Source organism: Stylophora pistillata, chromosome 9 (assembly GCF_964205215.1).
Source record: "Stylophora pistillata chromosome 9, jaStyPist1.2, whole genome shotgun sequence".
Classification (NCBI taxonomy): domain Eukaryota; kingdom Metazoa; phylum Cnidaria; class Anthozoa; order Scleractinia; family Pocilloporidae; genus Stylophora; species Stylophora pistillata.
The window spans coordinates 18,529,721-18,552,700 of record NC_142527.1 but is presented as its reverse complement, the minus strand read 5'-3'; the positions used below and the strand labels follow the sequence as shown (position 1 = coordinate 18,552,700).

General features: G+C 39.2%; 3 protein-coding genes and 1 pseudogene across 4 annotated transcripts; 1 reads left to right on the top strand and 3 right to left on the bottom strand.

Moving 5' to 3' along the window:
• Nucleotides 1–2,741: 2,741 nt before the first annotated feature.
• Nucleotides 2,742–3,999, bottom strand: LOC148723626 (uncharacterized). Its single transcript, XM_088732135.1, has one exon. It carries the CDS (start codon nucleotides 3,922–3,924, stop codon nucleotides 3,112–3,114), a length of 813 nt encoding a protein of 270 aa, XP_088588261.1. The 5' UTR covers nucleotides 3,925–3,999; the 3' UTR covers nucleotides 2,742–3,111.
• Nucleotides 4,000–7,945: 3,946 nt separating this feature from the next.
• Nucleotides 7,946–11,628, bottom strand: LOC111343100 (uncharacterized). Its single transcript, XM_022950239.2, has 4 exons — nucleotides 9,380–11,628; nucleotides 8,887–9,180; nucleotides 8,677–8,808; nucleotides 7,946–8,409 (listed from the first exon to the last, which is right to left on the bottom strand). The coding sequence occupies exons 1-4, from the start codon at nucleotides 9,771–9,773 to the stop codon at nucleotides 8,216–8,218; spliced, it is 1,014 nt and encodes a 337-aa protein (XP_022805974.2). The 5' UTR covers nucleotides 9,774–11,628; the 3' UTR covers nucleotides 7,946–8,215.
• A 5,235-nt stretch (nucleotides 11,629–16,863) lies between these two features.
• Nucleotides 16,864–21,337, top strand: LOC111322332 (uncharacterized; annotated as a pseudogene). Its single transcript, XR_015992067.1, has 4 exons — nucleotides 16,864–17,373; nucleotides 18,089–18,344; nucleotides 18,510–19,066; nucleotides 20,135–21,337. The product of XR_015992067.1 is annotated as an uncharacterized LOC111322332 (transcript).
• LOC111331704 (uncharacterized) lies at nucleotides 21,183–22,678 on the bottom strand. The gene has a single exon (XM_088734048.1). The coding sequence runs from the start codon at nucleotides 22,640–22,642 to the stop codon at nucleotides 21,626–21,628; it is 1,017 nt and encodes a 338-aa protein (XP_088590174.1). The 5' UTR covers nucleotides 22,643–22,678; the 3' UTR covers nucleotides 21,183–21,625.
• Between the last annotated feature and the right edge of the window lie 302 nt (nucleotides 22,679–22,980).

Here is a 22,980-nt window from a genome sequence, read left to right as displayed (position 1 = left end):
TGGACACACCCACGAACACGGGTGTGGTCGAGTATGGACGGGGGACTTGCGCGCGGACAGGTGGCAAAGGTGATTGCAACATATCAAAAATATGCTACTTGTCAACACTGTATGAAGCTCACTAGCACTTAACGGAAGATTGCTTGTCTAATCTGATATATTTCCCACTCCCGACTCCATAGGCACGCAAAGCTATAATTTCTATATGCTTTCGGGGTTGACTTAAAATTGTTGAGCTTGCTGATATCGGGAATCTTCCTTGCCTCATCAATGACGAAATCCTCCATGCTGTCAATTGCAACTACTCTCACTCCTTCGATGCCCCCGTGGGAAAGAAGAGCTTCTTGGAACTGACTTCCTGTCGTTGCCTTCCTTTATGTCGACCCTTACGTGGCCTTTACATTTGCCACAAGTCTGTCTGCGGCACCTTTACCTCCCTAGGCCTGCGGGTCAGAAAAGTCGATTTCTATAACCTTGACACCAGTAGATTCTGCAATGGCTGGACACGCTAGGATCGTGCATGATGAATGATAGCAACCGGCGTTATCTTGCCTGAAATATGCCTTCGTTACATCCACGTGTTCAGCTTTAGGGTCTTCAGAACGTCCTGCATGATAGCCACAACTTCAGGATTTCCTTGAGTGCACAACTGGATTTCATGGGTGAATCCCTGCCATTCAAGAAGGCCATTTACGCGTGACGATAGATTTTCACACAAATAATTCTCGGAAAGTTCTTTTAAAAATGTGATGATAGTTTCCTCGACGGATTTTTATATTGTTCTTTCATGCAAGATTTTTAAAGCAGAAATAAAAGAATTTGAGGCGATTCTTTGTTTACCTCAACATGTTAAGCGTCACGGCTTAGGTCACGCACAGGTCAATAAACTTGATAAATTGCACACGTTGTCTAATGCTGTGAATGACCCAAATAGCTTTCTTTTTCTTAATTTAAGCACGAAGATTTTTGTGTATATATATATATATTTGCTAAGAAGCAAGTCAACACATCATTAATTTAAGTGTAAGTAGCGAGGTTTTAGCCAACACTGTGATTGTTTTCGAAATGTTCTGAAGTTTGTAATTTCCATCAGCCGTATTAACATGTGTTAAGAGACACGCTGGCACTTAAAACGTAATCAAGAAAGATTAAAAATTACTTTGCTTTACATTCACAGCTTCACAAAAGAAACATAACGATGCTGACGCCGTTTCAAGGTCATTAATTTTTTTTGTGTATTTTCGACAAACTGACTCTATAATTAGCTTGAAATGAACATCGAATTCTGCACGCTTACATGGCGTTTGGGTGGCATCACGTTTCATTTAACTACCAAGACGAGGCTTAATTTCCAACGGCCAAAATTTCCAGGTGTATAGATTGATAAATGAGCTCTCGTCTGATATGGTTTTAATGTCGAAATTTTCGGTACCAGGTGTCGTTTAAATGACATTAGATTTTGTTAGACATATAAGAATAAACACTAGCGAGAAAAACACACAACGTTTCGATGACTCCATGTCATCATTCTCAAGTGAGAAGAGAATAAAAATGAATAGTTAATTTATACCGTACGAAGGTGGCAAACGTAAAAAGTTTAAAATATTTAAAATATTTTAATAAATAATTGCGCGTGTTGAGTTCATAAATGTAAACTATTAAATAAATAGTTTCATTTTTATTCTCTTCTCACTTGAGAATGATGACATGGAGTCATCGAAACGTTGTGTGTTTTTCTCGCTAGTGTTTATTCTTAGGTGTCGTTTAAACCGGTCAAAGTTAGCGTTCATTTTGTCTCCCAAAAGGACGTGCAAAATACACCGTTATAAAAACGGCGATAAAACCCATGCCAAAGAGAATTACAAGAAACTTTTTATGTGCTTTTATTGTGTAGTTATGTTGCAATTACTGTGCAAAGTTTGATGGTGAATGGACTTATTTAGCGCTACCAACATCTTTCTAAAGTTGCGTGACGATTTGACCGTTTAGGCAAGGCGAAAACGGCTATTTTGGCGAATTTTCAAGCTTTTTTAAATTTCAGCCGGAAAAAAAATCGCTGAAACTTTAAAATATTTTTTTCAAAGCTAGTTCACAGAAAGGGATGTTTTGGTAAAATAAAAAGAAATTCGAGTTTTCGTCGCTGATTTTCGATTCTCGAAATATTCTGGCGGCTTCTCTTAAGCATATATATTCCACCAAGGGGTGCCTGAATAATGGCACTTTTCAATATTATCGAAGGTCCCCTTGAGTCCCCAAGTTTTGTAGGAATTATATGTGGTCGTTGAAAATTGCTTAAATTGGCGCCAAAATTTTACGCCTTTCCTCGACAGGTGTATCACCCGGCCCGCTTTTGATCGATCAATAGCCTTTGCTACCTGTATTAAATGCCCCTTTTAGTAGTACATCTATGTAAAGGTTTGCTCCTGAATTAAGGTTAATAGAGGGTCTGGATGGGGGTATCTCGAAAACACTAAACACTAAAATTTTACCTTCTATAACATCAAACATTAAAATTTTGGGCTGTTTAACATCTAACACTAAAAAATTCTCTGAAACACTAAAATTGATACAAATGTAACGAGAAACGGCTAAAAAATGCGCCAGATACTGATAACGATAAACGCGGGCATTCAATATGGAATCAGCTACAATTGATTTACATACTGTGTCATTTTGATTGCAATTTTGTGTTGTTCATTGTTTATGTCTCTATCATGGAAAATCATTGGAGACTATTTCTCTGCAGAAGGGAACATTATGCTTAACAATTAAAATTTTCCTCTGTCGTTATCACACTTTCGCAAACTTTCATTTGAACAATTTGTTTATTTAATCATCATCATGCTCCTTTTACCTACCGGGAAAAGGCTGTTGCATCCTCACTAGCCATCCTCTTGTTTCTTAGCACATGTATTAGCAGCAAGCAAGCCTTGAGTCTAAACTCCCCCTTTCCTTCTTTACGGTTTGTCTCCAACTCTCTTTAGGTCTACCTCTTCATCGTTTGCTTTCCAGGGTCCAAGGTGGCGCTATTTACGGGTTGTTATGCAATTAACTCTTGATCACAGATTCATCACAAGGTAATGTATATGCGCAGACCCGATAGTGCAAACTCTACAAGTCAAGGTGAAAATGAGCGCGAATGGCGCGCCCGGACCTGGTGAGTGTTGTTGTGTGGGGGTAGGAGTCGTGATCGTCATCATCCACATCGTTGCCTGAGTCGGGGTCGTATTCATCCTCTTGATCTGGCACTTCAACAACAGCAACTATTTCAATAGTGCTATCGTCCACAAACGTGATACTGGGTGCGTGCGAGTCCCCATCGTCATCTATGATATGCGGAGTAATTTGTTCCATTACTTCTCCTTCAACAGTTGGGTCGTTGTGGAACATTACTTTGGTATGAGGAGGTTGAGTGTAATACACTGCTGGTGGGAGAGCTCCGGCTTTGTCTTTTGTGGTTTCACTGCGCACTGTTCTCTGCCTCACGGGACGAAATTTATCCACCAACTCCTTCATCGCTACTTCAATTAGAGGATCTATCCTTGCAGCTATTGGAGACTTCATCACTTCAACATCTGCCAACTCCATACTAGATGTTGGAACTGGATAAAACGATTTGTCATGTGTAAAGTATTTGGCACTCCATTTTGTTGTTCTTTTTAATGATTCTTTTGCAATTGTTCCAAAGTCTCGAGCATACTGTAAAGCTGTAAAAGTCTCGTTTTTGAAGTGGGAGACTGCATGAAGGTTTTCAACTATAGTGGTCAGTAATGTACGGAGGTCAACGTCACCAACATAATCCTCATTTATGTTCTTCAAGTTATTTTGCAGTCGTGCCATACCTTGTTCAAGGAGTTCTAACGAGACTTGAGTTTTCTTTGATACAGTTCCTTGGGGACCATTTGTTGCTGCTGCTTCTTTCATGTTGTAGTGCTGTTTAACTGTAGCAACTGTGCTTTTAATATATTCGTTCACTGATGAAACATTGTTCACAGCATCTTGAAGGGATTTTTACCGTTCCAGCAGCTACGTCCGACACCAATATAGTATTCTGGAAACTGCATATTCCGTGGACTTGCGCAAAGGTACAGGTTTCACCAGTTCCATCATTAGTTCCTTCTTTTCCATTGCCCATCAATGTTTTAACAGAGATAGAATAAATATATGAAAATCATATATTTTGAACTGCGGTATTTGATACGTATGATGGACGATCCTCGCAGTAGATAGCGCTATTTGAGCAATAGCGAAATTCAGACCTGAAAAAAATCAGGCCTGTACGGGACTCGAACCACTGACCTCTGCGATACTAGTGCAGCGCTCTAACCAATTGAGCTAACAAGCCAACTGAGAGCAGGCCGTTAAGTTGATTCGTAATGAACCCGTGAAAGTGATAAATGAGATAGAATAAATATATGAAAATCATATATTTTGAACTGCGGTTGAGATTTTTTTCAGGTCTGAATTTCGCTATTGCTCAAATAGCGCTATCTACTGCGAGGATCGTCCATCATACGTATCAAATACCGCAGTTCAAAATATATGATTTTCATATATTTATTCTATCTCATTTATCACTTTCACGGGTTCATTACGAATCAACTTAACGGCCTGCTCTCAGTTGGCTTGTTAGCTCAATTGGTTAGAGCGCTGCACTAGTATCGCAGAGGTCAGTGGTTCGAGTCCCGTACAGGCCTGATTTTTTTCAGGTCTGAATTTCGCTATTGCTCAAATAGCGCTATCCTACTGCGAGGATCGTCCATCATACGTATCAAATACCGCAGTTCAAAATATATGATTTTCATATATTTATTCTATCTCATTTATCACTTTCACGGGTTCATTACGAATCAACTTAACGGCCTGCTCTCAGTTGGCTTGTTAGCTCAATTGGTTAGAGCGCTGCACTAGTATCGCAGAGGTCAGTGGTTCGAGTCCCGTACAGGCCTGATTTTTTTCAGGTCTGAATTTCGCTATTGCTCAAATAGCGCTATCTACTGCGAGGATCGTCCATCATACGTAATGTTTTAACAGTTGAGGTTTTCGGATCGAAGGTCTTGACTTTCCTATCTACGATGTCAGTGAACACAATTACGTCGCGATAATGACACAGCCTCTTGATTTCACTGCATGAATCGGACGAATTCTGCAGGAGCTGTTTGACGTTTGAATTTGCCAGGTCACAATCTTATAACCCACCTGCATTACCAGATGCAGCCAAGTATGCGGACCCTCTCCACACACAAAGAGATTCAATACTGGAAACGCCATCGGGATAATGTATTTCTCGCATGCTAGTACCAACGACAGCAACTCCATTGCAGCTTACTTCCAACTGAATAATCATTTGGTGCTCGTCATCCGCACACAAAAGGATGTCTGTACTCGCCACACAAATTGACGTTGGTTTTACTAAAGGCGTGTTAAGCTGGATGATTTCTGGGTTCTTAACTTGTGCAGCTAAAGCTTTTAAATGTGTCGCGAGTCGCTTCCGAAGAATTGGCACTGTGCCATCCTGTGATAAACTAAAACGACTCAGCTGTGAAAGTAGTTCTGCTCGCGATTTCAGGCCCTCCGGCTTTAAACGTACTTTGCCTTCCAAGTCAATAACACGGATTGCCCCAGATCCTCTTTCAGAAACGAAAACTATACCACTGGTAAAACAAAGGTCCCTTGCATCCTTGAATGTCTCTTTCCGAACGTGAACATCAACTGGTTGATGCAAACGTAATTCCACGAGACGAGCCTCCTGAGATTCGAAGTCATAGTCTAACACAAGCACTTTTCCTTGAGTCCCACTTTCAATCGCAATGGGTCTTTTGCATATCCCACTCTGATTGGATTTCCAAAAGCGATACTTTTCTGGAACTATTGTGTGGACGACCAAACTTATTCCTCTCAGTACCTCTAGTACCGAGGTTCTAGTAAGGCGTACGATAGGTTCTACAGCCATCCGATCTTTATTCCTTACGCAGTCCAGGGTCAGCATTTTTCGTAACTTCTTACGTACATCAGGGCCAGCAGAATCGCGGAGTGTTCGAATTAGAACTAGACTACTCTTCGCGCCCTCAAGATCAATGAACCAGTTGGCCCAGCTGCATTTCATACTCTTGCCAAGATGAACCACATCTGGCAGGGCGACAAGAAGCGAAAGTTCAATAGGTAATGTACCATCTTCGGCCATAGAGTGTAGATTTGACAACGCCTTCTTGTTACACTCTTCACAATCGGTAATTACCGTTGCAGCAAGAAACCTGTTACACTTTAGTCCTTTTTCTAAACACCGGTTACAAGCCCTTAAGGAAGGAATGTGTGAGACCTGGCCATTTTGTTTACAGGCTGAGCAAACAGATTTGAGCTTAAGACACTCATCACAGCTGCTAAAGCAAGAGGGCATGTCATTTGATACAATTTGACTTACAGACGCCTGGAGCTTCAAACACATTTGGCAAGTTTGCAAGGTCTTAGCTGTGTCTTGTATAGATTTGAGGATTTCTTCACCAGTTACTGATTTGGGGCGATAGTACACACCAACTGGAATCGATGAGCCGTTGTCCAGTGATGTACCTACGACCACTTCGGCGCTTGTTAAGAGCTTTTTTTTATTTCCTCAGGATCAGAAATGGAGTTGCTGCTGAAATTATTTTGGTCTATTTGAGTTGTTAGCCCAACCACCATTTTCTGAAGTGAATCATATTCTAGGCCAGGTTTTAATGCAGTTCCATCAATAGCTTGTGACAATGGTATAACGTTCAACTTGTCTGTAGAAACAAGCGCTGGCAAATCAGCTTGTCGATTGAAGGCAAAGGAATACAAGGACAATAGATGCGGTTTTATCACCCCACTGGCTGTAGTATAACCAGCTTGAAAGCGTTTTGACGAATTTGTTGACGGACCGCAAAGATTGAAATCAGAAAATGTGTTGAATTCTTTCAGTCCCCCTCTCCCAGTTCCAAAGAAACCAGGCCCTCTCACAAAATTTCTTGTCCGACTACCTCCGAGATACTTGATAGTGTCAAAAAACTCGCACACATCTCGGTCCCATGTGAAATCTGAAGCAGACTTAGGATCAACTAGAGCGAAAGATGTAGTGTTGTCAATAAATTTGTAGTAGAGACAGTCTTCCGGGATCTTTCCTTTCTCAAGAAGTTGGTTGAGTTTAATAGCAACTGGATGGGCATTCTCCACACACCTAGAAGAATAAACGTACACAAACGTCTAAATGCGCAAAGACCACACACAGACCAATGCTAACAATTTGTCAATTCTCATAAATTATAGTGCAACAACATTTCCCCATTACGTAAGCAACCTCAACAAAACTCGCAAGCTTAGAGTTGGAGCCAGTAGAAACTACAAGATCAAACACAAATGGACCATCTGTCCTCCATCTTTCTAGTTACATAAACACTCACAAGTTAAAACATGTCAAGTCATCATCCACGTTCGCATCGCTTATCACATGACCCTCCGGATCCTGTGTTGAATCTTTCTGGTCAACATAGCCAGCTTCATCAAAAGCACAATGTGTTTCTTCATCCCATGATTCAATACATGAACTGACAGTGTCATCATGGCTTTGAGACAAGTCTGCGGATTCTTCCAAATCTTCGTTTAGGTAAACACTATCACTGTATAAGGAAATTATCACATACATGTGTTATAGTTTTCGCAACATATAGATTCATTTCTGGTCATTGTTCATTGTGTTCACAGTATCAGCCAGTATCAGGAATTTCAAAAGGGGAACAAAGAAGAACATATATAACATTGGGACACTACAAGCAATGGAGAATGCTCCAGATATTAAGCTTTGTAATGGATTTTTGGTATCATGATACAAATGCCAATTGTTTTTAGTAGTTCCACTATTTGCTAACTGCCATGCAATTATATTTTGGCAAAATATGATTTTGTTCTTACACATGAAACACACGTGCAAACATCAATTTGAAAAACATAAACTGCTTTATTTCATTAAGTTCAAAATATCAACAAAAACTATGCATTAAGACTCTATCAGCAGTACTACAAATGCTGGTCAAAGACATTGGTTTTGAGATCTAAGGAAAAAGCTAAACAATCTTTGTGTGTACAACAAATATTATCTATTGGTACATGGTAATGACATGTCTATGCATGAGTTCTATAATAATCTAGATTTTCATCCAAAAAAAAGTTCTTTTATACAACAATATATTCTTCAGTAAGGTTTTTACTTGTCAGAGCCTGTTTCTATGGCATCAGCACCAGTAAAGTCCTCCTGCTCATCTTGTGACATGGAATTGCTGCTTGATGCTGAAGAAAGTCGTTCACAATTTCCTTTTTTCCAAAGGCTGTCCAGGGTGTGGTTGTTTTTCACTAAACGCTGTGCTTTCTCGTAATTTCTTTGGCACTTATTGAAATGTGCTACAAAGGACAAATTTTTAGCAAAGGTGAACAGTGTATTCCTAGGTTTACATTTCTCCACCATGGGGATTATTGAAAAAGTGATAAGGGAAGTTCAACTTAATTATAAACATTCATTAGTCTTTTAGAAGATCAGCTGAATACAAAAGACCAGAGTTACTATCACCTAAATACACTCGGAATTATTATTTTTTCTTATTCTGAGTACTGAAACATGTGATCTGCAGTAATGATATTGGTAAATTAAAAATATTTGTTTAAACTTACTGAATTTGAAATAATTGACCTTCCCTTGGGTGGTTCTGCTGGACTTAGTACTGATAAAATACGGTTTCTTGCAGACTCCACAAGTAAATTTCACCTCATTAAGAGCTGAGCTTCCAGCAAGCTTCCCTAAGTCTAAGTAAACACATAAGTAAAGGTAAAAGTACAAGTAAAAGTAGAAATTCAAAAACCACCTATTTCATTAAAATTTACCTGCTTGAAGCTCATCTAATTCATGCCTCTGACGCACATTTCTCACAACTTTATAGTCTCGCAAAATATTTTGAACTAGTTCTTTATCTTCCAGACATTCTTGTCTTCTTTTCCTACTTCTATTTCTCGCAGAATTTGATGCTCCAGGCTCATTGTCTATGATGGCAATTTCTGGATCTTTATCTTCTGAAGAACTTGTTGAAGTACCAAGAGGTTCTTTAGGAGTTTGCTTCACACCCGGTACAAGCACCATTTTCTTGTCTGACCAATTAATTATTTTCTGTACCACATGTACTTAAAAAAGATGAAAAAGAGGAAATTTTACTTTAGTATTTCATACTTATAACCTTCAAAGTAATTATCCTTTTCTAAGATCGAATAAGGATAATTTGTAACCCCCAATTTTCTAATACATATGTTGTGGTTACATTCATCATTAGTTCAAAACTTTTTCCTGCACTTTATGAATTCGACAGATCAGTTGTCTACTTACTATTGAGTTCACTTTGGGTTTCGTCAGAAACAAGGAGTGGCACTTCCATCTCCCACTGTTGTTGCGTAAGGATACGTAAATTCTTCGTTTTCCCGTGAGCACTCCTGGCCAGCCGGTACAGTTTCAGCTCGAAATTTCCCATACCCAGCGACGTAGCCATTTGCAAAATACCAAGAAAGTTGATCATATGCTTCCTGGCGTCCGTTAGATTTCTTTGGTCTATACCGATTGGAATTCTACTGCGATGTCTCTCAAAAGCATCTTCCTCGCCACATCTATAAAAGCTGATCAATACTTCCGCAATTCCCGCCGATGCGGACGAGGCGGCCATTTTGCATGCAGAAGTCTGCTGAAAAACCGCTGACCACAGAATGTCTACAGAACTTATGCGCATGAGTACAAAGTATGCATGCTGACCAGTTCGGTTAGTTCTGCGCAGACTCTTCTCCTTTTGTTTCTAGTTTGCACGCCTTTATCATAAGAGCTAAGTTTGAACAAATCTTAGTCCTTTTTTCTAATATTATTGCTTTCTCTGTAAAACTTTTATTGACCTTTATTGAGTGAAATCGCTGTTCTAATACCTTTTAACACTTAACACTAAACTTTTTTTAAACGCTTAACATTAAAATTTTACCCATTTTAACACTAAACATTAAAAAAAACGGCCAAATAACACTTGACACTAAACCCCATCCAGACCCTCTTTATATCTTGTGATGGAGTATTTTCTTTATTTCTTTTGATAACTCGAGTCGCTTGCCACTTCTTCAGAAGCCTGGCTTTTCACAGCGATTTTTCCTTTACTGCAATTGCAATTTGAGACTTGTAAGTCTAGCCAGGGCATTTCTGGGATGTTGTTGTCTCCTTCACATTTGTCATATGGTCGAATATCCGAAGCGGCAAGAGACCGATGTTCGACGCAATCAAAGTCGAAGATTATATGCACTGAACGTCTTCGATCTTCGCTTTCATCCTCTAGTTGTTTGGGTAAATTACAGTGAAACGAACTCAACCGGGGCCACCCAACGTTTTTTAGCCAATCACAAGACAAGTTCAGAACAAAAGTATTGGAGTTCGTTATCAGTGGACCAATCACAATAAGGGTCAAATTTAACTGTTCGTTTGACTGGATCAGATGTGAAGATATGCGAAAGCAAAAAAATATAATATTTTTTTATTTCTATTACGGTAAAGGCGAATAAATATTTACCGAATGGCGGCCGGTAATGTTGAAGACTAAACTGACTTAGGTAAATTTACCAAATTGCGGCCGACTCACTTCATATAATATATTTGCCAAAACACGGCCTGGAATGCTGAAGACGAGAGCGTATGTAATGAACTGAATGTTGCGGCCGCGAATTTTGAACACGAAACGGGATCGACGTAAATAAATTTATCAAATTACGGCCGGCTAAACCTTTTAAAATATATTTTCCTATAATGAATGCCTGGAATGAAATGACGAGGGCGAAACGGACTCAATGTAAATATGTTTACCCAATTATGGCCGGGAATTTTCAAGACGAAACCGGCTCAACATAAGTATATTTTCAAAATGTTACTGAAAAACGGCCGTTCTACAGTTTTACCGGGAATTTTAGTAGCCAATCACAAGGACAAAGAAAATTTCAAATTTGGTTTTTGCATGTATTACCGGCGGTTTATTCCGTTTACGTTGTAGTTTGAAAGTTTATGAGGCGCCAAAGTGGACAATAATGCCGTTTAGCAAAAAATACATGGCAATTGCAAAAATACATGGCAATCACCAAAAATACATGGCAATTGAAGAAAATACATGACAATTGAAAAAAATACATGGCAATTGCAAAAAATACATGGCAATTGAAAAAAATACATGGCAATTAAAAAAAAAAACGTTCTAATTAGTATGCAAATTTATGTCAAAAGCATCCTAGGCGTTGAAGGTCGATTTTGCGCCAAACGTTGGCCATTTTTCTTTAGGTCGATTGAGTTATTAATACATATGATGCACGATCCTCGCAGTAGATAGCGCTATTTAAGCAATAGCCAAAATCAGACCAGAAAAAAATCAGGCCTGTACGGGATTCGAACCACTGACCACTGCGATACTAGTGCAGCGCTCTACCAATTGAGCTAACAAGCCAACTGGGAGCAGGCCGTTAAGTTGATTCGTAATAAACCCGTGAAAGTGATAAATGAGATACAATGAAATATATGAAGTTCATATATTTTGAACTGCGGTATTAGATACACATGATGCACGATCCTAGAAGTAGATAGCGCTATTTAAGCAATCGCCAAAATCAGACCAGAAAAAAATCAGGCCTGTACGGGATTCGAACCACTGACCTCTGCGATACTAGTGCAGCGCTCTACCAATTGAGCTAACGAGCCAACTGGGAGCAGGCCGTTAAGTTGATTCGTAATAAACCCGTGAAAGTGATAAATGAGATACAATGAAATATATGAAGTTCGCTAGTACGCTAGTACTCTGGGTATAGTTAGTACGTTAGTATGCTAGTACTGTGGTACGCTAGTGACATGCAGTCCTTTAATCGAAAGCTAGTATGTAGGTGCGCAAGAGAGGGGCATTTGATACGCTACGCTAGTACTGACGAATAAACAAAATACTTAAGGATATTCTGCTAAATAGGTACTGTTAGTACTGCAGTACTGATAAACGGTAGTACTGATGAATAAGCAAAAATCTATAGAAAAGCATTCCTATAATGAGCAGCATATCACAAAACACTTGACAAAACTGCACTGAAAAAACTGCACCAACGATGAACAATACGGTTTAAATACATGCTACGTAACGTAATGACACAAAGAAAGCGCACGCAAAACTTTACTACAATTAAATTACTGCACAAGAAACAATAGACAAAAAATAATGCGTAGCGATCTACACTGTTTGATATTAGTCCTGCAATAATGTGGATGATAGTTGCTAGAATAATGAATTCGGTGTATCGTACTTATGAATTTGATGGTGAGTAGAAAAAAGAGTATCAAAAGCATTAGGAAGGTGGTTCTTATGACAGGAATACATTAAATATGCTACAAGGAAAGCAACATTAAAAATATCAAGGTTATTTAAATAGTAGAACAAGGGCACAGTATGAGCTAGGTATTTGGTTCCACTTATAATTCTGACCATAAGTTTCAGTAGGAGGAAAATCCTGTTTAAATTAGAAGGATAAGTTGAGGACCATATGATAGTACAATGGCTGAAATAACGCCGATGCTTTCTTTATCCACTAAGAACTGTATGTATAATGGTTTATGGGGCAAAAATATTACCCTGATTAAATAGTTGTAGTAACCTTTAACTCTTTTCACCACATTCGCTCTAGTAACATGATAAAACGGTTTGCTCCTATCACCTGTAATATGTTTTACCTTGTCTGGATATTTTACCAGCACGTATACTGTACCTTTCCTTTTCTGTCAAAGCATTGGATTATATGCAAAACTTCTTCTTAAAAAGAGCTTAAAATAGTGAGTTCCCTTGACGGCAACAGTTAACTAAAGAGAATTCAAAACCATATTCCTCACTTTACTTACAATCCTTAAGATCAACACTAGAAGAAAAAAACTGCTAAAAAGGCTCTTGTTCACGGTTACAGCGTAGATCTCAAACTTGAACAGCTAAAAGCAGAGGATGTAAAGTATACATCATGTTAACCCTCTCTCGTTTTGGACACATACCATCACTTTTTTTTTCACTATAAGACGTCCTATTTACAAGACTTCAAAACTCACCAACTCGGGGCCTTCCATTGTCTAAATAAAAAGGCAGCCTGTTGATTATAACCCGACACTTTTTCCACTTATCATCTCTCCCAGGAAAGCGCAATATTTTCTCACTAGAGGGTCTTTCCTCGCAATCACCTTCGACCACTGCTCTCATCCTCTTCAAGAGAGCTACCCCCTTCCTCCTCTTCCTTCTCCTTCTCCTTATCATCATCATCCCAATCCTCATCGTCAACTCTCGTATATAGAACTGTATGTATAATGGTTTATGGGGCAAAAATATTACCCTGATTAAATAGTTGTAGTAACCTTTAACTCTTTTCACCACATTCGCTCTAGTAACATGATAAAACGGTTTGCTCCTATCACCTAATATGTTTTACCATGTCTGGATATTTTACCAGCACGTATACTGTACCTTTCCTTTTCTGTCAAAGCATTGGATTATATGCAAAACTTCTTCTTAAAAAGAGCTTAAAATAGTGAGTTCCCTTGACGGCAACAGTTAACTAAAGAGAATTCAAAACCATATTCCTCACTTTACTTACAATCCTTAAGATCAACACTACAAGAAAAAAACTGCTAAAAAGGCTCTTGTTCACGGTTACAGCGTAGATCTTAAACTTGAACAGCTAAAAGCAGAGGATGTAAAGTATACATCATGTTAACCCTCTCTCGTTTTGGACACATACCATCACTTTTTTTTTCACTATAAGACATCCTATTTACAAGACTTCAAAACTCACCAACTCGGGGCCTTCCATTGTCTAAATAAAAAGGCAGCCTGTTGATTATAACCCGACACTTTTTCTACTTATCATCTCTCCCAGGAAAGCGCAATATTTTCTCACTAGAGGGTCTTTCCTCGCAATCACCTTCGACCACTGCTCTCATCCTCTTCAAGAGAGCTACCCCCTTCCTCCTTTTCCTTCTCCTTCTCCTTATCATCATCATTCCAATCCTCATCGTCAACTCTCGTTATGGCCACTGTGATTGGTTCTCTATTCTCTGAAACTTCAGAAAGACATTTCTGATTAGTAAATAAAACACTGCCCACCCACCATCACTTTCAAAGAAATGCAAAGTCCTGTCAGAAAGTTTACCCTTAAGGTTGGAGGACGTTTTAATTAAGCGTCGAAACCAATCTGGGATTCCATCCGTTCTGATGGGTTGTTGTAATTATTTTGGTTTTGGTTTTACCAAAAAAGCTTTCAACAGTACTGGTCGCAGAAATGGCAGCACCTACACGCGCGTAAAATGCGTGCAAGATGGGGATGCCATCGAACGAGTCAGCTTTTTCAGGGTGATGAATCTGTTAAATCTACGAAGAAACAACCTGCTAAGAACAGTACAGCAGCAGCGAAGAAATCCACCGTAACTAGAAAGGCAGCTTTGTCATCTTCACAGGACGACAGCCCTGATGGCGACGCAGCAGCCAAGAAACAACCAGCCAAGAAACAGCCAGCCAAGAAACAACCAGCCAAGAAAGGCAAGCGTGGAAAGGCAGTAATTCTCGATAGCAGTGACGAGGATTCTGATTCAGCGATGCTCTCCTCAAAGAAACCTACAGCTGCTAAAGGAAAAGCGGTAAAGGTAAGTGAGGTTTATTGATAACCATCTTCAAAATACCATTAAAATGTATTTAGATTGCAAAATGGCTCTCCTTAAAGAATTTCCACCTTTTCCTCTAATCAAGAGAAAATGAAACAGCATTATTTTTCGTCGATGAATACCTGTATGTTCACACAAAATGATTAGAATCGTATGATGTGCGATCCTCGCAGTAGATAACGCTATTTATGCAATAGCGAAAATGATTTTTGCTATTGCATAAATAGCGTTATCTACTGCGAGGATCGCACATCATACGTATCTAATACCGCAGTTCAAAATATATGAAACTCATATATTCATTGCATCTCATGATTAGAATCAGAAGCAGACTCCTACCCCACCATTGGCTTCCATCTTAGGGTTTATTCCTAAGCCCGGATGCATTGTTTCTAAAAGGTGATATGAAATATCATAAAAAAAAGCCTTGAAGAACAAAACTTATGCTGTCAGTAGTTACTGTTTTGGGTACAGTGACAAAGAAAAAGACACGACTAAAAAAAGGAAGATTGTCACCTTTGCATATGAGCTGATCAATATCCACCTTCAACAACTCTCTGGCAGAATACCTTACACAAAGGAAGGTACTCGTTGAAAATTGTAAATAAGAATGATAAAATAGCCGAATTGAGGTTTGAGATTTCTGACCTCAAAGAGCTTACTTTAATACAAAAGAGGTGAAAAATATAATTGTGTGCTCGGATTTAAAAAAAAAGCTGCAGCAAAAGCAGAACAAACAGCTTAAGACACAGAGCGTAAAAACACTTTAAAATGTAGGCTTGCAGCCAAAAAACCAAGGAAATGAAACTTTCTTTAAAAACCTGTCAAAGTAGCAACCATCTGACAGCTAAGTCAGCGTGCTATCAAAGGAACTCAAATTCATCCCAATGCCCGTGACAATCGAATTTAAAATCAGGCCAACTTTTGCGAGATTTATTCGCAAGACGAATGCGCCTCCGTTACACCTTTTACGGACAAAACAAAAAACCACTTCTGTTTCATATCAAACTGAATGCCAGCGGTTTGCTCTTCTATCGCCCTTCAGAGCTACTTGGAAAATTGTCATAACGCTACTTCCAGACTGCCGTCTAAGCCAAAAAATACTTTGTAACGCAATGAGGTCACAGCTCTAAAAGAGTTGAAACAAACTCTGCTTTAAACCTCACTGAAGCAACACAACAATAGTCATGAATAAGACAGAATAGACAAAAGAGGCCAAAGTGCAACTCAACAACAGAGTTCACTTCAAACCTCTCAAAGCACAGATAGTAAAAAACACGTAGGAAAGGGTTAATAAGACCAAATGCATCGGGGAAAACACCTTGATGGCTTAGAAATGGCTTTCACAAACTCCCAATTTCCGCTTTCGGATACACAATTAGCCATTGCCGAAAACTACTTTTACTAATCACCCGATCATTTCTTACAAAAAAGGAAAATCCCTTACGACAAGCAAAAATACAGTTCGAAGGCGATAAAGCGATGCGACCACAAAAGCCACATGGGGAGTCTGTGCCGTTCTGTGTTTATCTTTATTCGCATGGCAAAAATTCATCGTTTGTCGGCGCAAAACTATCCACAGAAGCTTCAGATGATTTCTGGGACAATTCATCGTCTGAAAAAGTCGACATTTCCCGACTGACAACGAAACAGTTCTCAAAAAAGTGATATGTGTGATTCTCTGTGCAGCGAACAAAGAGAGTTGTGACAAAGCAAAGCATAAGTTTGTTGAGCCTTTGACGTCATAATGACGTTTTTGCGAGCTTGGCTGGAACATGTTTTTAGCAATGGCGGACGATTTTTGGACGACTTTGAAGCGGTAAGAATTGGTCATCGAAGGTTTGTTTTGAGTTGTTAATGGCAAAAAGAGTCTCTACTTGACCCAATTTAACATTGTGTAAACAATTTAGGCCAAATTAAAATGGTCAATTTTCGTCTCAGGGGCACTTTAAAGGGGGTTAATTACAAGTCAATTAGCTATTTGAGAAGTCTTGAGTAAATGTATTTGGTGGTTTGCAGGCAAATAAACCATTGACGGTGGCCCATAAGGGCAAAACACAACTTACAATCTTTTCTGAAACACAACAATCTTTTCGAGAACACAACAATCTTTTCGAGAACACAGCAATATTTTCCAGAACACTAAAATATTTTTCAGAACACAACGAAAATTCCTGATACACAACGATCTTTTTGGAAATACAATAAAATTTTCTGATACACAAACGCAAAGTAAAACACAAGAAAATTAAGTGAAAAACAACAAAATTTCAAAGTACTGGTAACTAACCCTGACGCTAAAAGCGACCGGAATCTGGGACTGGCTCTGGTCACATGGGCCCTTCGCTCTTGTTCTCCATATTCCATTCTGTTTCATGCTGTTGCCCGCCATGTTTTGTCACAGTTGCGGTGGTTGGAGAAGAGCACATGACAAGTTTTGCCCAAAGTGTGGTATAAGTTTATCTTCGTCTTCAGCTAGTCAAGTGTCCTCTTTCAAGAAATTCGTATCCCAAAAGTCGAAAGAGAGGCAAACCACTTTCAAGAAGTCTAAGAAAGCAAAGATGGACGAAAATGGGAGCAACTTCAGATTACCCGTCCACCTCATTTACATGTGTCGGGAGGCTTTGAAGAACGAGGCATAACACAATAGACGCTCTTCTTATTTAGTAACATGTAAATGAGGTGGCCGGGTATTCTGAGCTCTTTAATTCTAACGTGAAAGTCCGCTCGGGTTCAGTGTCTGAAGCATCTTCGAATGGGCATAAGAACAATGTAATGCGTGCGTAAGTCTTCCCTAGGTCTTCCTTGTACTTTTCCAATGTAAATGGCTCGTTTGTTCCAGGAAGAGTGCTTACTTCGCTCCCATCCGGAAAGCACAGTTTATAAGTCTTGTCATTTCTGAACGTACGCGGCCACCTCATTCACATGTTATTAACTAAGAAGAGCGTCTATTGTGTTATCTTGCCTGAATTTGTCGCTGGGTCCAGTGGATCTTTTACTAGTACAACTTCGAGTGGTGTCCAGTCCAGTTCTTCTGGTATGTGTGCATTAGTGTTGATCTAGTCCATATCATGATTTTATTTTAGTTTGTAAATTTGTCACCTCTTTGGTGTATTAGCTTTTGTGATAGGATTGCACGCATAATTTAAGACATATTCACGTGCCCTTTTATCAGAAGTAACTGTAATGTCGAGCTCTGTATTCATTTCTGTATTTCAAAGAAAAATAAGGGGTGGAGTTTATTCGATACTTTATTTTACTGTCACTGAAGTTTCCTAAGTTAGGTTGCTTTTTGCTTGCCATCTTTCCCACCCAGATTCCCTGCAAAGGATTGTTAGGTTTTAAAAAATGTAGCTGGTTTTAGGTTTTCTCCCGGTGGATGTAACTCAAAGTCTTGGATCAGTTACCGGAGCAGATGATATCCCAGGTTTTACATCAAATGCCAACCAAACTGCTCCTCAATGTGATGCTGGCCAAGCTGCCCTATCAGATAACAATGATGGTTTGATCTCTGGTGATGTCAGTGAACATGCCTTAATTAGTGGATGCCCTGTATCTGGTGGTGAAAGTCAGCTGAGTGATGTAAATGTACTTGGTGATTTTGACAATGGTATGTGCTAATAGAATATTCATTGACACAAATAAGAATGCTTGGTAACTGGTATTTTTACACTGTTTGGCTACATTCTCTTGTTTAATAACCATGGTTATTTAGATTAGTCACTGGTAACCAACCGATTTGTGTAAATTGAATGTTGGGTTTGTTTTTGTTTAGGTACTGCACCTTTATTAGTGAAGGATGTGCTTGTACACAGATCCCAAGTTCTCAAAGACTTGATAGAAGAATTCAAAGCCCTGGACATCCCTACTCACATGTACCACCTAAATCTAGTTATAATTAATGAGCGTGGGGAGATCGAGGAAGGGAGAGGTCCTGGTGTAGTGCGAGAAGTAATCACAATTCTTTACCAATTCTTTAGCACCAATTCTTTATGTCCTTGTCAACCGATGCAACAGAAAAAGTACCATCAGTGAGACATGATTACCAGCACCAAGAATGGGAAGCCATCAGTAAAATATTGGTGTATGGGTATTGTGAAATTATGTATTTCCCAGTAACTCTTTCAGGTGTTTTTATGGGGAGTTGTTTGTTCGAAGAAAGGGATATTTCTGACAGTTTTCTCCTTGAAGCATTTTCCTTATACATATGCAAAGATGAAGCAGAAACATTAAAACAGTGTAAGGAGGGCAAATTAGAACCTAATGATGATGATGTACTTGAAGTACTAAGTAGCTACAAATGCTACAAAAAACCAACAAAAGAGAACATACGTGTGATGTGCGATCCTCGCAGTAGATAGCGCTATTTATGCAATAGCGAAAATCAGACCTGAAAAAAATCAGGCCTGTACGGGACTCCAACCACTGACCTCTGCTATACTAGTGTAGCGCTCTACCAATTGAGCTAACAAGTCAACTGGGAGCAGGCCGTTAAGTTGATTCGTAATAAACCCGTGAAAGTAATAAATGAGATGCAATGAATATATGAAGTTCATATATTTTGAACTGCGGTATAAGATACGTGTGATGTGCGATCCTCGCAGTAGATAGCGCTATTTATGCAATAGCGAAAATCAGACCTGAAAAAAATCAGGGCTGTACGGGACTCGAACCACTGACCTCTGTGATACTAGTGCGATACTAATTGGTAGAGCGCTACACTAGTATCGCAGAGGTCAGTGGTTCGAGTCCCGTACAGCCCTGATTTTTTTCAGGTCTGATTTTCGCTATTGCATAAATGGCGCTATCTACTGCGAGGATCGCACATCACACGTATCTAATACCACAGTTCAAAATATATGAACTTAATATATTCATTGCATATCATTTATCACTTTTACGGGTTTATTACGAATCAACTTAACGGCCTGCTCCCAGTTGGCTTGTTAGCTCAATTGGTAGAGCGCTGCACTAGTATCGCAGAGGTCAGTGGTTGGAGTCCCGTACAGGCCTGATTTTTTTCAGGTCTGATTTTCGCTATTGCATAAATAGCGCTATCTACTGCGAGGATCGCACATCACACGTATCTAATACCGCAGTTCAAAATATATGAACTTCATATATTCATTGCATCTCATTTATCACTTTCACGGGTTTATTACGAATCAACTTAACGGCCTGCTCCCAGTTGGCTTGTTAGCTCAATTGGTAGAGCGCTACACTAGTATCGCAGAGGTCAGTGGTTGGAGTCCCGTACAGGCCTGATTTTTTTCAGGTCTGATTTTAGCTATTGCATGAATAGCGCTATCTACTGCGAGGATCGCACATGACACGTATCTAATACCGCAGTTCAAAATATATGAACTTCATATATTCATTGCATCTCAAAAGAGAACATAGAACTGATCATCACACAACTAGCTCATCAAGAGCTAGTACAGAAGCCTAGGTATATTTCGCATTGTTGGAAACCAGTTATCTCTTCTCTTAAGAGTTTTTCACAGTTCAGATCATTAGACTCTATCGCAGAGATGTATGAGGCAAAGAACCCTACAGGGAAAAAGGTTATCAAGTTATTAGCGGCAAACCCACAAAATGAGTCGGAAAGAAACAGTTTTGATCACTTGAAGCGTTGCATAAAATCTCTTAATGACGGTGTTTTGAATGCATTTCTTCAGTTTACCACAGGTAGTGATGTAATTGCAGTGACAGAAATAACTGTTTCCTTTAATTCACTTGATGGGGCACATCGCAGCCCCATAGCACATACTTGTGGACCTGTTCTGGAAGTACCTACAACTTATCAGTCATATAATGAACTAGCAGAGGAATTTGCACCTTTAATTTCAAACAAGGAAGCATGAAGCTTCACAATAGTTTGAGCCTTTCATTTCCATGATGATCCAGTTATTTGTTTAGAGTCAGCATCTTTGCAGTAATTAATGATGATGCCATAGTTGATAATTCAGGTTATTGTTGACCACTGTTAGTATGAGTTAAAACAAGTACAGTGTATGAAAAACATCCAGTTTTACAAACTAAGACAAGAACACTTTCAATTGGTAAACCTTTAAGTCCCAGGAGTGGCCAATATCAAATCTCTCCCAGAATATTTGATACTTGATCAATGGAAAAGGTTATGGGAATAAACAAGATAATAACTACACCATCTTTAAATTAAAAAGTTCTCCATCTCCACTAGAAGAAAATGTATGGAGAACATCAAGAAGTGTTTGTAGGTGGATTCTGGGGCCTAAAGTATTTAAGATTGTTGACATTTTCATAAATCATCATTCCACAGAAAGGGATGTTACATTTGGGAGGAGGTTAGCCAACCCATCTCCCCTGGTCATAACGAATAAAAGCCCCTGTGTTGGTATTGTTTTGGTTCTTATGTAATTGGTGGATATCATAGCTTCAGTATGATCAAAGAAAGAACGCAAATTCCTAAGTTGTTCATTTCCTTAAATCTTGTTGACATTGTACACCTGAAATTTTTGTTTTTGTTCGTATGAGTACTTTCACTTGCTGTCAGAAGACAACTTTTAAACATGTACTTGTAACCTGTTGATGGATAATTATATTGCAAGATTTTAATGTTGAGTCTGATGGGTACTTTTTTAGGTTTACTTGCACAGTATTGAAATGGAAAATACAAGGCATAAATCAGTCATGGTGTTATGAGCCTGAATCAAAGTAAACACTTGTGTATGAACCTGCCCCTGCTGATATCGCACAGCCCTTTCTTCTTCATTAAACATCGTCTCTGTTAGCAATTGCAAGGAGTTCTTTATACAGAGAGAGTCCCTCATCAATACTGTGGGGCAGCTGCAACTCTGTGTTTTCCAGTACATATTCAAAGTACCCTTGATGGATGCTCTCCTCCTCTTCCTATGTCAGGTTCTCCCTCATAGATTGGATCTCGTCATCCAAGAGCGGGTGAAGTAGACCATCTACTCCTCCTCCATGAAGCTCTGGTAGAAAGAATAGTTCATCCGGTCTACCACCGATAGTGTCGTGCCTAGAGCCCCTTATTAAATGTGTGTTCCAGTGTTCTTTAACTGTGTCTAGGTCATCTTGAAGTAACTGAGCAAAACAGAACCAGAGGCATGCTTTTTGAATCTCATCTCCAGGGTTGAAGACCTCCTTTTCCACAAGGTTTTTAAAGAAGTTAATCCACCAACCAGACCTATTTCTCCTGTAAAATGCCCACCAGCCTTCAATCCTTAGGTTTGACGGAGATGACCCATACTTGTGCGCTTCTGCATCTTCTTGAAATGTACATTGCATCGCTGCCATCACGCCATTTTCTGTTCCACAGTCAGTCCTCAGTTTCACTGGACAGCCTCCCAGCTCTGCTACACAGTTCAAATAGAAATTGGCAATAATTTCTGGATGGTTGTTTGACTTTGTGACTTTCAGCCACATTATTTTTCGACTCCAGCCGTGAATTGGAAACCCATAAGGTTTTAATTTATCGTATCCATCCACGTGCCATGTGTAGTTTGGACCAGATGAGAAGTAACCTCTTCTTTTAAGGCTTTTTGTCCTTCTCTGCTCACATCCATCTGGATCCATTTCCCTCATAAGTTCAGCTACAACATGTCTAGGAACTTGAATATCTTTTAGTCGTAGGGTATGCCACATACTTCTATATCCACCTTGGCAGCCTGGGCCACTAAGCTCATTCAAGATTTGTTCCCGGACAACATCTATATCAGAAGGTGTCAATCTTCTCCTTAAGTTCAATTGCCTCAACCTATTTTTCAATGTTCGTACAGATATCGTAATGCCATGAAACTTCGCTAAAAACTCAGTGATAACTTCATACGTATATCCTCTTGTAAAGTAATATGAAATTATGCTCTCCTCCCCCGGATTATCGCTTACTGAACATGAAGAAGCCATTTCCGATCAAACCACATGAACATGAACGGTACAAAATGGTGCTATTTAAGGACATTGAACAGAGCCAGTCCCAGGTTCCCATCGCTTTTAGTGTCAGGGTTAGTTACCAGTAGTTTGAAATTTTGTTGTGTTTCACTTAATTTTGTTGTGTTTTAGTTTGCGTTTGTTTATCAGAAAATTTTATTGTATTTTCAAAATGATTGTTGTGCATCAGGAATTTTCGTTGTGTTCTGAAAAAGATTTTAGTGTTCTGGAAAATTTTGTTGTGTTCTCGAAAAGATTGTTTTGTTCTCGAAAAGATTGTTGTGTTCTCGAAAAGATTGTTGTGTTTCAGAAAA